The sequence below is a fragment of the Phragmites australis genome, chromosome 3 (genome assembly GCF_958298935.1).
Source record: "Phragmites australis chromosome 3, lpPhrAust1.1, whole genome shotgun sequence".
Lineage (NCBI taxonomy): Eukaryota > Viridiplantae > Streptophyta > Magnoliopsida > Poales > Poaceae > Phragmites > Phragmites australis.
In genome coordinates this window covers 42462991-42477183 of record NC_084923.1, presented here as the reverse complement: position 1 = coordinate 42477183, position 14193 = coordinate 42462991, and the positions used below count along the sequence as shown (strand labels likewise).

Genomic DNA, 14193 nt, shown 5'->3' with positions numbered 1-14193 from the left:
TGGAAAAAGACTTCTTGGAACGTATTTCAATCGGCTGGTGTTGCCTGTACATATATACATATATGAAAGAAATGGATGGAGATGGACGGCAAGCTGCACGTCTGTTTCTCTCTTTGTGTTTCGCGCTGACAGTGCATATTGGCTTGGTGTAAAAACTTTTTTTTTCTTCGGAAGGACGATTTTTTTATATAAAAAGAGAATTAATCTAGTTTATAAGGAAAATCGGGTCCGAAAAACTCATAACTGCATGGTTAAATCGATGAAAAAATAGCAAAACCCCCTTGCTCAACAGACATCATCTCCGGAAACAACTGCCTAAGAAGGACACACCACCAACTACTTGGGCTTCACAAACTAACTAGATCCACCGTAAGTTATCGTTGTCAAGTACGAGAGCAGCTTCAATTTCCTACGATGAAACACCACAACTACCTCAAACTCACCACACCCACGACCCAAAGGCCACCACTAATACCGTTGTGGGGATAACCGTACATTGTGTTATTGCTGCCAAGCTCTATCGAACCCCGATGACGCAGTAGCTCCGACTTCTCCACTGCACAGCTAGCCCAATGCGCGCCAACCAAGCGGCGAGAGAGGTGGAGAGCATCTCAATTTGAGACAACAACTCATTGAAGAAAAAACTCTAAGCCTCCAAAGGTGCTGAAGTCCATCACCGAGAATGTCCTAGACCACGCCAAAGTTGATTGCCGCTCCAAACCAAGGAAAGGACCTCCAAAGTGACGCCTTCAAGGAGGGCACACCGTCTAAGGGCGCCGACATCGCCTATCCAGATGCTTGGAGCTAGATTTTCACCCAGAGAGTCCAAACCCTTGTGTGTGTGTGTGTGTGTGTGTGTGTGAGGGCAGAGGGGTTCTCGACAACGTCTCTAGGGAGGGGAGTGGCCCGAAGGTGTCACCGTCATTGGCGTTGGCAGAAAGCCGAGCAGAGATTTCACCCGAAGCCCCCCAACCCATCCACCGAGAAAACGGGCGCCATCCCCACCCACAAGCGCCGTCGCTGAGCCATCACCATGCCGTCGGGCTCCCCGTAGGCCAGATCTGGGAAAAGGAGACAGATCCAGCAAGGAGAGGAGCGCAAGCAGTGGTTGGAGGCCCAGAGGCGACCACTGTGAGAAGGGGAGGACCGACTGCCGCAATCCCGTAGGGCACCGAAGAGGAGCAGCAATTGGAGCTACAAGGGCACCCTATTAAAGGACCGACTCTAGCAGCTCGAAGTCCGTCGACGTCGCGCGAAAGGTGGGTGGGGGGAGGGCGACGTAGCCCCAACATGCTACCGCACATAGCAAACCCAACGTAGGCCGCCCTTGTCGTTCAGGCCGACCCACCGTGGGCAGCGGCCAACCGGCAAGGCCCCAAGGCCGCCGACTGACACGACGACATTGGGCGACCAACCAGTGCTGCTTTCGGTAGCCTGCGCCACAGGCAGCCAGATTCGAGCCAGCCCACCAAATGGCGATGGAAGGGGTGGGAAGGACCGACAGGAGCATGCACTTATTTTAAGAGGAGAAGGGAGGGAAGGAGACGAGAGAGGAAGGCGCATGACGCAGCCGTCGACTAGCGGTGGTGGCGACAACCACATAGGGCCACAGGAAGGGGGCTTTGGCGGCGGAGTTGAGTCGCCTCTATGAGACGACGCGGGGCGGGGGGGGGGGGTCTCAGAAGAACTTGGTCTACAAACTTTGACAAGGCTTTTGGCAGACGCGAAGGAAGCAGTGGTTATTGGAGACAGTAAGCAATCTTGATTCAGATCGTCGATGACAATTAGAGCATGGTTGTTCTGAGCTAACTGCAGGATTAGACATAAGCAAAACACAAACCAGCAGCTCGACACATACACCAAAACACTGGCTTTCTTAGTGGGGCTTCCTTTCTTTTTGCCTCTTTTCCTTTCGCGCGCACGGGCCTACACGGGATCAATCTGCCGGCGGCGTGGCTGGCCACACCACAACCATGCTTGCTCCACCGGCGCACAGCTCCGCTGTGCGACCGACAGCGACGGCGAGAGCGCGAACCCAACTAATAATCATGCAACGACCCGCGGCGGGGCTCTCGGTCGTTCGCTATATATGCCGGCCACCCGACTCCAACCAACCCAACACGACGCGTCGATTTCCGCTACGGCGTGCTTCTCTGAAATCAACAGCCCAACCCCTCTTAAACCCTCTCAAAAGTTCGCGGAACTGCTCGGCGATCGATCCAATGGGGGAGGTCATCCCCGCCGCGGAGTTGCTGTACGGCATGCCGTTGCTTCGGTCGGTGACCGGCGGCGACGGCGGCGGCGTGGAAGCTGGCGGCGGCTGCGGCGCGCTGCTCGCGGAGCTCAAGGTGTGTGGCTGTGCTCTCTCCCTCCCTCTCTCTCTCTCTCTCTCTCTCTCTCCGTTTCCTTTCGCCTTGGTACGTGTTCTTGCATGGTTGAGGCTTCAGCTCGTCGTCGTTGGTGTTGGCTGTGGCTGCGTGTGTGCGTGCGTGTTTGCAGCAACTGTGGGGGGAGATAGGGAAGAGCCGGGAGGACAGGGAGCGGATGGTGCGGGAGCTGGAGGAAGAGTGCATGCGCGTGTACCGACGCAAGGTCGACGAGACCACCGGAGAGCGCGCGATGCTGCACCAGTCGCTCGCCGCCGGGGAGGCCGAGATAGCCGCACTCACGGCCGCGCTCGGCGCCGACAACAGCCCGCAGCTCAAGGTATCACTTCCTTCCTCTTCCGTTTTCCTACAGTAGTTTGGAGAGTGATACTGCTGAGTGCGGACACATACATCGATTTTTTTTTGTTAAGTATTCTGAAATCTTTTCATTTTATTTATACTACATCCGTTCTTAAATAGGTATCATTATAAAATACGTATAATCAAATTTTAAAAAATTTAATCACTAATATACACAAAATTATTAGGATTTAGCATATGAAAATGATAGAAGTGAATTTGTCATAAAAAGTATTTTAATATTATTTAATTTTTATCAATTTTTACCAAGAGATAGTTGTCAAAAGTAATAGTTAAACGTGTTTGTTGGAGATCGTATCGATGTTCTAAATGACAAGTAAAAGAGAACGAAGTACTAACTATCATCCACGTTAATAACGTAGAAGCCTCGCTGTAATATTTTGTCACGATAACCTTTAATTAAAAAAAATAGTCTTTTAGTTTTTTTACGAGGCTAGTGGCATTTAGTTAAAAAAAATGCATAAAATTAGAAGAAGAGATACAAATTATATGAGTAGAAAAGAAAATTATTTATACTTCAAACTTGTACTAGAATCTTACACATGTATTAGTTCAATTCGTATATATTTTGATCAACAGCCAAAATTATGCGTCAGTGTAGGTAACCCAATCAAAATCAAAATAGGCTTGTCTTGCCTGCATGTTGTGTATTGTCTGCTTGATGCGACGACCTTTAGTTATACTGTATTTCTTAATCTATTATCTTATTAACAAATTTGAATTTTTCATTATTTTTATTTTGAATTTTAGCTATTGATTAATTGTATTTTATATGGGCTCTTTAATTTTTATAATAATTTGATTTTTTTTTCTAAGACTATATTTGATATGGATTTTTTTTCTATTCTAACCTCAATCTCAATTATTATTAATTTTATTTTCTTTGGAGTCTTTTTTTAATATTTTGCTTCCTAAACGATATGAAAATCGAACTGCTAATTTTTATATTTTTTAATTCCGAATTTAACTATTTATTAATCATATTTGATATGGACTCTTTAGTTTCCGAATTTAGCTATTTATTAATCGTATTTGATGTGGACTTTTTGGTTAAATTTAGACCGTTAGGTGTTAATTATAAGTGATCTAGATCTATTTTTTTAGATTAACTTAGTAATTTTGTGGGCTTGAAAGCGTATGTGATGACTTTTTTTTCTCTTAAATATTAAGATAATAGATAGATAGTACTGCTCCTGCTGAAATATTATCCTTCCAGATTAGCATGTCCAATTTTGTGAAGACAGTATTGCTCCCCACAATCATAAATAAGTGTAAGTTTGGATACTGATATGGTGCTCTATCATGATCTCGCTTTAGGTAAACAAATGGACCATGACGTTGACCGAGCGGGTGTCGTCGGCGACAGCCCTGCTGGAAGAGCTGAGGGCGATGAAAGCAGAACGGAGCAAACAGTTCGCTGGCATACGGTTCGAAATCGAAAAGATCACTGCTGAAATTGCAGGGAGGAGCTACGGGTATGAGGCTTCCCCCAGGGCCTGCGAGGTGGAGGAACATGACCTGACCGTCAGGAGGCTGAACGAGTTCAGAACACGCTTGTCGAATCTCCAGAAAGAGAAGGTACGGCAACTAACGCATTCCGTTCTGCAAAAGCCTGGCTCTGATTCTGAAACTTCTGAATTTGCATCTAGCCATTAGTTGGTGATAATTGATTCAAGAATAAGAGAAACTACGGCAAGAATCTTTTCAGACAAGAAAATCGTACTACCTCCATTTTCAATACTCGTCACCCAGGGCTACTTTTTTTTTTTGTTTGGCAATACTTGCCACCGGTTAGTCTGCAGTGCAATATTTACCATTTTATCTTTTATGGAGGAAAAACTGTCTGAAAGCTTCAGCCCCAGCCCACCACTTTTGTTTGAATTTGAAGCATAGCCATCTCAGGCGCCAAGTAAAATTGCTTAGTGCTAGGATTACTATAGAACCTGTGATGTGTACAAAGAAGATGACAAAGAGCATTTTGGTTATTATGGTAAAAATCAATGGTTGCCTTGGTATACGTGGTATGGTCGAAGGTGACAAGTAAATGAAAACGAATATCTATTTTCAGACTGAAAACGGACCTGTCAACTAGTAGGTGGTCCGGCAGTTTAGGTCCTACTCTGTATGTGGTGTTCAGTTGGTTCATCCGTCAATTCACACGTTGCTTTCCTATCATTATCGTACTGTCACATCCATACGAATTTGACTGCGATGACTCTCTGACATGTAGCACCAATGGACCGGCCACTGTCTGCATGCATCATTCACCTGTGTTCAGCTCCGGAACACGACACCGACAAACTGACGAACATGCTTTAATTTTGTGCTTCCAGTCTGATCGGCTTCACAAGGTCCTGGAGCACGTCACCGAGGTGCACTCGCTGTGCGACGTGCTCGGCGAGGACTTCATCGCGATCGTGAACGAGGTCCACCCGGGGCTGCACGAGACGGCCGACCCCGGCAAGCCCACCAGCATCAGCGACGGCACGCTGGGCAGCCTTGCCCAGGTCGTGGCGATGCTCACGTCGGAGAAAGCCAAGCGGGCAGCCATGGTACGTGCAACTACCGGTCTTCCCCTACCTCTCTGGCCTATTCGTGTGTTCTGACCGACATGTGTTGTGCATTGCAGCTGCGAGAAGCCGTGGTGCCGCTGGTCGAGCTGTGGGAACTGATGGACTCGCCGGAGGAGGAGCGGCGGAGTTTCAGGAAGGCGACGGCCATTCTGACGCATGGAAAAGAGGAGGCCCTGTCCTCCGGCGTCCTGTCAGTGGCCACCATAAAGAAGGTACATGAGTGAACTCAGTTGCCATCAGTAGTGCTCGATGCAATTGCAGCGTCAGTGTTTGATGTTCCATCGCCGTGGCACAGACGGAGGAGGAGGTGGAGAGGCTGACGAGGCTCAAGGCAGGCCGGATGAAGGAGCTCGTGCTCAAGAGACGGGTGGAGCTGGAGAACATCTGCCGGAGCATGCATGTGGAGCCTGATGCAAGCACCGTGCCGGAGAAATCCATTGCGTTGATCGATTCTGGTATGGATTCAGAGGTCTTGTTTAGCTACCGAAGATGCTTTTCTTTCAGACAAAAGATTAAATTTACACCATGTCAAGGCGATTTCTAACGTCGATGACATCGTATTCAGGTCTTGTGAATCCTTCTGAGCTCATGGCCAGCATCGACGAACAGATAGCCAAAGCCAGGGAAGAGCACCAATCCAGGAGAGAGATCATGGAGAAGATAAACAAGTGGCTGCTGGCGTGCGAGGAAGAGAAATGGCTCGAGGAGTACACTTTGGTATGTCCAAATGTGCATTTGAATACATTGTCCACTCAACTCTTATGTGATAAAAGAATTAAAAACGAGGTGATCTGCTGTTTTCAGGATGAAAATAGGTTCAATACCGGCAGAATTGCACGTCTCAACTTGAAACGCGCCGAGAAAGCGAGGCTTATCATCACCAAGATTCCAGGTACATTTTAAGATAACACAAAAATATAACTGGATTATTCCAATGGCATCTGTGGAGTTATGAACTCAACTTTACATGTGCCAGATGTTCGTTTAAACTGATTCGATGTCCGTGAATCTGCAGCTATCGTTGACAACCTGATGAGCCGAACACTGGCATGGGAGAGCGAAAGAAAGAAGCCTTTTCTGTACGACGGGGTATGCTACTTTTTCAGTTCTCCTACGCCAACATGATTCAGTGGTAACATCACGTAGCAACTGACGAATTTGATCTGTTTCTTACCGTGTCAAGGCTCGCTTAGTGGCCGTCTTGGAAGAGCACAAGCAAGCCAGGCTGAGGCAGGAAGAGGAGAGGAGGCGACTCCGGGTAAACAGACGCACATACTTCTTGTAGCGCATTGCACCTCGTTGGCACTCGCAAGAACACGCAAATGAACAACGTTATCAATTCAGAAGAATTCTGAAAGTGATTTTCATGGTGCAGGAGCAGAAGAAGCTTCGCACCCTGCTGAGCGAGAAGGATGCGATGCCGCACCTGAAACGGCCTGGCAGCAGCTTCGGCAGGACCGCCGAGCCCTGCAACGCGAACCGGAAAAGGGTCGACGCGGGCAGGTTCACGTCCCCCGCGCCGTCGGTGCGCAGCGGCGCGTCCTCCAGCGGCAGCAGCGGCGGTGCTGCAAGCGCAGCCGAGCTCCTCAGGCCGCGGTCGTCGGCGCCGGGGGCGGGGGCGGGGCAGTGTGGGGAACTATTGAAGGGCGCGAGGCGGCTATCGGCGCCGCCGTTCAACTACGTCGCCGTGCCCAAGGTGGGCAGCATGTCTTCGTCGCTGGCGCTGACCTGAGCTCGCCTCGCAGGTCAGAAGTGCATGCGTAGCAATGTGGCCGTGTACATACTGTTCCAGCGGTGTTCTACCGGGAATTCTTTTTGAAGGATGGGTCATTCATGTTGCAGTTGTTTCCCTATCTATTTCGAGATGTTGTATTGTTGTTGGCTACACCACTTACAGCTGATGCAGTATATATATTTTTCTTTTCCTTCCTTTTTTTTTTGTTGCTATTTGGTGTGCGGTGTGTGTCACTTCGAGAGTTCGAGTCAGCATTATAAGCCTTGTTTCTGGCTGTTTCTGATTTCTGTTTCTGTCAGAATACTAGAAGCCAGAAGTCAAATAAATGAGTTTGTTAAAAAGTATTGTTTGAAGAAGCCAAAAACATGTTTCTGAGAAAATAAATTAGAAACTGAGAAACTACCTGAGAGTAGCTTTTCTGAGGAGTAGTGTGCTGAGAAGCCAAAAAATTATTATAAAATTCAACTGCTAAAATTCAAAAATAGCTTTTTAGAAAAATAAAAAACACAATTTTTTAGAAAAACTAAAATTAAAAGTTCAAACAAACAGACACTAAGATGGAGAGGGAAATTACTTTCATATGCTGGGAGGTTGACTTATCAAAAACTTGCTTAGCTAGCATCCCGGCCTATCTATCTCATGTCTTTTTTTAAGTTTCCTAAATGGGCCCTTTAACTTATAAATTCTCAAATGGCAAACTGCTTGTGGGATGGTTTTGCGGGTCATCATAAAATTCATCTTGCTAATTGGCATCTTATTTTATGAAGGAGTATGTGGGACTGGGGTCCCTAACATAAGAGATTTGAATCTGTGCTTTTAGGTTCCTGGTGAAAAGGTTTATTCATAATGATTCTAGTATTTGGAAAAAACATGATGGAGAAAAGGTATTATACTAGAGTGCCAAATATTTTTTGTGCTCCTAGTGGTAATATCTCTAATTTTTTGAATGGGGTGTTGTGGGCAGGTAAGGCTCCAAAATTTAGATATAGATGGAAGGTTGGGGACGGAAAAAAAAGGTTAGACTATGGGAGGATATCTGGTTTGCACCTTCTTTTTTTTTAACGGAACCGGCAGGAGAGAGCTGTTATAATCCTGTTATTAAGAGAGAAAAGCTCGACGGGCAGCAAAACAAAAGGTCCAAAAATGATAGGCAAAGCAAAAGACAACACAAAAGCTGAGAGAAAGGAAAAACAGTCCAAAAAACACACCGAAGAGCTATTCTCGCAACAAAAGCACCCTAAATGGTGTGCCTCTGCGATGAGCCAAGTGTTCGCGTCCTAGAAAATCCACCTTGCGATCTGCGCTGCCAATTGTTTCTTTCTCTCAAAATGTGTATGTTCCGCTCCTTCTAGATTTCCCAGGCAGCAAGCATGATAAGCGATCCGAGGGCTTTCTTGGAGGAAGGGATGGCAGAAGCGAGCGACGTCCACCAACCATGCACTGAGTAGGAGGCTGATCACATTTCAGGGTGAATGGTGGCTGCGTAAACTTCGCTCCCATGATCCACCAAACTCACCTAGAGAAGGAACATTGTGCAACGAGGTGCAAGCCGAACTCGTTGAGTTGCTTACAGAGCAGACAAATGGGGTTGCAAGGTCAATTCCTCTGTGTTAGCTGATCCACAGTCTAAAGCCTATTCTCAAGCGTCAGCCAGGTAAAGGATTTGCATTTCGGTGAATAAATGGGGTTTGGCACCTCTCCTTTACAGTACAATTTTTGGACCTATATTGTACAGTAAATGAAAAAGCTTCAGTAATTGCATAGATTTGGGATGAGGGGGGAAGTTAAATGCACGTTTAGGAGAGATTTTACTGAACATTTGTAGCATGAATAAAACGATGGCTTGAGCTGGTAGCTGTTATTTCTATTATATGCTTGTCCGATGAAGATGATTCTTTGATTTGGCTGTATGAATCAAAAGGTCTTATTCTACACAATCTCTATATGCTATCATAAATTTCAGAGGAATTATTCCTGTTTACATTCCTTCTATTGGGAAAATCTGCATACCACCTACAGTACATGTTTCTTATGGTTGTTTTCACACAACAAGCTAACGACCAGAGATAACTTGAAAAAAAGAAACATGAATAAACCCATTGTCTGTGTTTTCTGTTCTGAGTTGGAAAGTATACAACACTTATTCTTTGATTGCATTGTAGCAAAATATATTTGGAAAGAAGTATCTGGGTTCTTTCATATTGCTATGGGTACTAACTATGAGTCCATTGCTCCTTTTTGGATCGCTGATAAAAAATTATGGGCAATAAATGTTATAACGGCTGCTGTGCTGTGGGCAATTTGGAAATTACGTAATGACTTACTTTTTCAGAGATCGAAAAGGAGGAATATCAAACAAGGGTGGCAACTTATCCTGATGAACTTAAAGACTTGGCAGCCCATGAACAAGGATATGCACGACTAAGGCCCAAAGGCCCTTCCACGGAGTCTGGACTCCGAAGGGAAGTGGTCATGGAATATGCGCATGCTTAACTTTAGTTACTGTTATATTATTTTAGAGATAATTAAAAAATAGTAGAATTATAATCTGCATTATAGAGAATTACAACTAAAAGTAAATAAATAAAAAAATTAAGTTACAATTACGTTATGAATGAACGTAACTCATAATAAATTTATTGGCTAATGATAACTAACCTAAAAGAACGGGTGAGACATTGTGAACCTTGTTTGGCACAACATATTAAATGTTTTTCCCCGAGGTCTTACCCGTTCAACAGGTGAGACCTTAATCTTCCTCGCTGCGACGTTGGACGGGCTCACCCAAAAAGTGTGGCTTGAACAGTGAGCGAGACTTTTGGGTATATAAATCGGCCACGCGGTCCTAACGATATCAGTGGGATGTTTTCTTCCAACTTAGCCGAGAGAGAGGGAGGAGAGGGGAGGGGAGAGGAGGGGAGAAGAAATTTTGTGGCAAAACTCTGCCAGAGAAAAGATGTATATTTTTTCTATATTTTTTTACAAATCCGGTAGGATAGTTAGTAGTACTAGGTTTTGATATATGTTAGATTTTAGATCTAGAACTTTTTTTACAAACCTAATAGGACAGCCACTGAACGTAGGTAATAATGTAGATCTAGGTTTATAATTAGACCTAGACATAGTTTTGCAATTAGATCCTATTTGTACGCATATTTAGCAATTAGATGTAGTATTTAGACATATGTTAGGTATTAGATATAGAATTTAGACACAGTGTAGGCATAACTGAGGAAGAATTTAGATGTGTTTGATATAACGACCTATAGATATTTTGTTGCAGTATAGATTACTTATTATGCTATATTTTTAATGAATTTTGCATTATTGTAGATGCAGTTTTACGTAAATTTGTATGTTCAATCGCAATAATGTTAGAGTTTTTATCGATGCTTGCTTGGTATGTCGGATTAGCGGCAGTTTAGGATTTTTTTTTATGAGGACAATGAAATATTATACGGAAGGAGTACTACGGTTCGTATTTCAGTCAATGGACAAGAGTATCTCCAGACCTATACGTATAGACTTATATGGTTAGTTGATGCGGTATTTCAAAAGAGAGCTTGAGGTTTAATTGATGACCATTAGCATTGTGGGCAACAGTCTGAGAGATGGTGTGTACGAGAAGGTGTACTCGCTCATGAAAGATGAAGACTAGAGGAGGTACCTGCAGGATGTTATGCACAGAGGTTGGATTCTTGTGTTGCTTGTGTAATGGAAGAATAAGGAGGTAATTGGGGATATGTAGGGTGGGGGTATGTTGAGGAGAAGGGTGATGATGATGTTGATCCAAATGGTGCATATTCATAAGATTATTCGACTGAACCGATCGATGAGGTAGACGATGGAGAACACATCACTTCTCTAATTGAAAAGATGGAGTGTGATGATCTTGAGGCTGATGAATCTCTTGAGTATGACATGTTAGATGATGAGGATGACACTCGACCCGCGGATTGGAACAATCCCAATTTTAATAAACTTGTGGTGAATAAGGGGAATCAGGTGCACTGTGAGTATACACAGAATGATGTGACTGAGGATGATAGATATCCTATCAGTCAGGCCATTAAGGGGAAACGGGTTAAGTATTGGGAGGTGTTGATTGTGGTCGACCACACTTGCACAATAGATGAACTTGATCCCAACCATAGTAACATCATTTTAGCCTTTGTCGCTAATGTGATGTACGCCTAGATGGTGAACAACCTGAACTACGAACTACAATTTATAGTCAAGCAAATTGAGGAGAAGTACAAATACACTATCAGCTATAACAAGACATGGAGAGCGAAGAGGAAGACAATAGAGATGAGGTTCAAGACCTACAAAGCATCATGTGATAATCTACCGCATTTGTTACAGACCATTGCTTGAAAGAACCCAGAGACGTATTACGACATTGATAAGTATGCATTGTTGTCCAAACCTAGCAAGTATGTCCTAAAGTGATGCTTCTTCGCATTAGGAGCATGCATGAAAGCTTTTGACCATTGTTGGTCTATCATGTGCATCGACGATACTTTCATTACCAGCATGTATAAGGGACATATACTAACTGCTATTGGGGTTGATGGGAACAACCAAGTTCTAACGTTGACCATTGCATTTCTGGAGAGTGAGAACACCAGCAGTGTTAGGGAACAGGCAGGCCACGCTAGGACAAATCAACATTTATTTACCGTATTCAACCAGGAAACTATGATAGTAGGAGATCATGGATCGTTACTAATAAACGTGCAGCATAGCGGAAGAAGAGTGGTGCATGTCCACGAAGAGAAAGTAGTCGATCTCAACGACCACGAAGAGGAAACATCGACCACGAAGATCAAGCAGCGACAACGAAGAGTAAGCAACGACCATAAAGAGGAAGTGGTCGATCTCATCCTAGCATAATTATCGCTAATCAGCACCGCAACAACGACAGCAGTGCCTTCACGGTATCCACATATACGGGGATGGAACACCGTACGTCGGTGTGCTAGCATCGCGCCTAGCTATGATTTCGTAGGGAGGTCGAGGAGGAGGTGGTGGCTAAGGATTTAGGGTGGCAAAATCAGTGCACTCACGACCCATGCCTCTTTATAGAGCACGCTAATGGGCATTCCACGCTGGTGGCCCATTATGACCCTAATCCCTCATGGATCAGAATCCAATCAAGCCCATGTACACATTCCAGCAATGTCTCAAGGTGGGGTCAATCCAACACCATGTTCTCTAACATGTGTCTGCATTATTGATTAGATATCTCCATATCTATTGTTTGTGAAACATGATCATCTATCAGTCAATGTGATAATCCATGAATCATTATTATCCCACATAATGATATGGGATTAGAGATCATTTAGAATAACATCATAATAAAATAAAGAGTTTCACAAACAAGTTATATACTTGCTGATCAATATAAATAATAATTATTCAAAGAACCAAATAAACGATTATTCAAAAGCACATAAACATATGCATGATATAATCTCTCACATGTACTAGACTCAATCATGCAAATATCTAATACCCATAGAGCTCATGTGCGCCTCATGCTTTGCTAATCGCTGACGAAACCTCTCTCACAACCTGATGAGTAGTATGTGTTTAGACTTCTGGTACAACCTAGGCTCCTTGGCTTGTGCAATGTCTCCACTATTATCACAATAGAGGTTCATTGGACTATACCCCAACTCAGAAACAAATTTTCTAATCTAAACTGCCTCTATTGCAGCTTTAGAAGCTGCTATGTACTGAGTCTCCATCGTTGAATCGATAATCATTTCTAGTTTGGAACTTTTCTGACTCGCCGTGCCTCCATTAAGGCAAAACATAAATCCAGACTGCAATCTAAAATTGTCCTTGTCAGTTTGGAATCTAGCATCAGTGTAACCATTTACAATGAGCTTTTCTTCACCTCTATAGACCAATAACATATCCTTAGTTCTTCTGAAGTACTTCAAGATATTCTTAGTTGTTACCAGTGAGTTTCACTTGGGTTTGATTGGTATCTGCTAGCAGCACTCAAAGCATAGGAAACATCCGGACATGTACAAAGCATGTCATACATGATGGATCCAATAGCCAAAGCATATAAGATCACACTCATCTTTTCCTACTCATCAGGTGTTGTGGGACACTTACTCTTGCTTAGACTAATACCATGTGACATTGGTAGAAAACTTTTCTTAGAATCCTGCATATTGAACTGTTTCAATACCTTGTCAATGTAAGTACTTTAGCTTAATTCAATTAGCCTTTTTGTTCTATCTCTATAGGTCCTTATTTTCAATATGTATGTTGCCTCTCCTAAGTCTTTTATTGAGAAACTCTTTCTTAATGAAGACTTGATAACTTCAAACATTGGAATATTATTTCCGATCAATAATATGGCATCCACATACATAACCAGAAACACAAATGTGCTCCCACTAACCTTCTTATAAACACATGGTTCTTCTTTATTCTTGATAAAGTCAAACCATTTGACTACTTCCCACTAATCTGTCTCATTCTGCCAACTTGCACGCAAACAAGGACTTTGAGGTATTGAATCTCTTATCCCTAGTTTGGTTCTTAAACATGCCACATAGTCCTGCAATCATATTGTAAGAATTTGTATTCTCATATTGTTTTTGAAGCTCAGAGTTTATTATGGCAAGAATGGGACAGCTAACATCAAGTGCATCATTAGTGTATTTCTCGTAAGTCCGCTTTTCAGTGGTTGTGGCACCCTCTTGTAGTTCAATAGGATAGTGAACATCTAGAACATATTCTTTTTTCTCTTGCTTGAGAACAATTCTTAGATTACGATACAAATCAATAAAGTTTGTTCCAGAAAACTTCTCTATTTCAAGAATCGATCGCAAGTTAAAACTGGAATCATTACTAGCGGTAGGTGCCATGATCTACAACAAAAAATAAACATGCAAATTTGGCGCTATGTTTATGTGAATCTTCTAGCAACCATGATAATAAAATATGTACTCCATTTTTAGATCTATTATTTTCAGACTATGATAATAATTGTCATTTCTTGCCGCCTCGAAATAGGTCATCATGGATTATTAGAGGAATCACCCTATGGGAATGCCACAATGGCAGGGGCATCCATTGTTTAGGTGTGTTTATCGAGCTTGAAAGTCGA

The 14193-nt window shown here is 43.6% G+C and overlaps 1 protein-coding gene across 1 annotated transcript; it reads left to right on the top strand.

Annotated features, from left to right (window-relative positions):
* Nucleotides 1–2020: 2020 nt before the first annotated feature.
* On the top strand, nt 2021–7251 carry LOC133913175 (65-kDa microtubule-associated protein 6-like). The gene is made up of 11 exons (XM_062356240.1): nt 2021–2348; nt 2500–2706; nt 4065–4325; nt 5081–5299; nt 5377–5532; nt 5616–5775; nt 5886–6037; nt 6125–6212; nt 6336–6409; nt 6504–6578; nt 6696–7251. The coding sequence occupies exons 1-11, from the start codon at nt 2049–2051 to the stop codon at nt 7050–7052; spliced, it is 2049 nt and encodes a 682-aa protein (XP_062212224.1). The 5' UTR covers nt 2021–2048; the 3' UTR covers nt 7053–7251.
* Nucleotides 7252–14193: the final 6942 nt, after the last annotated feature.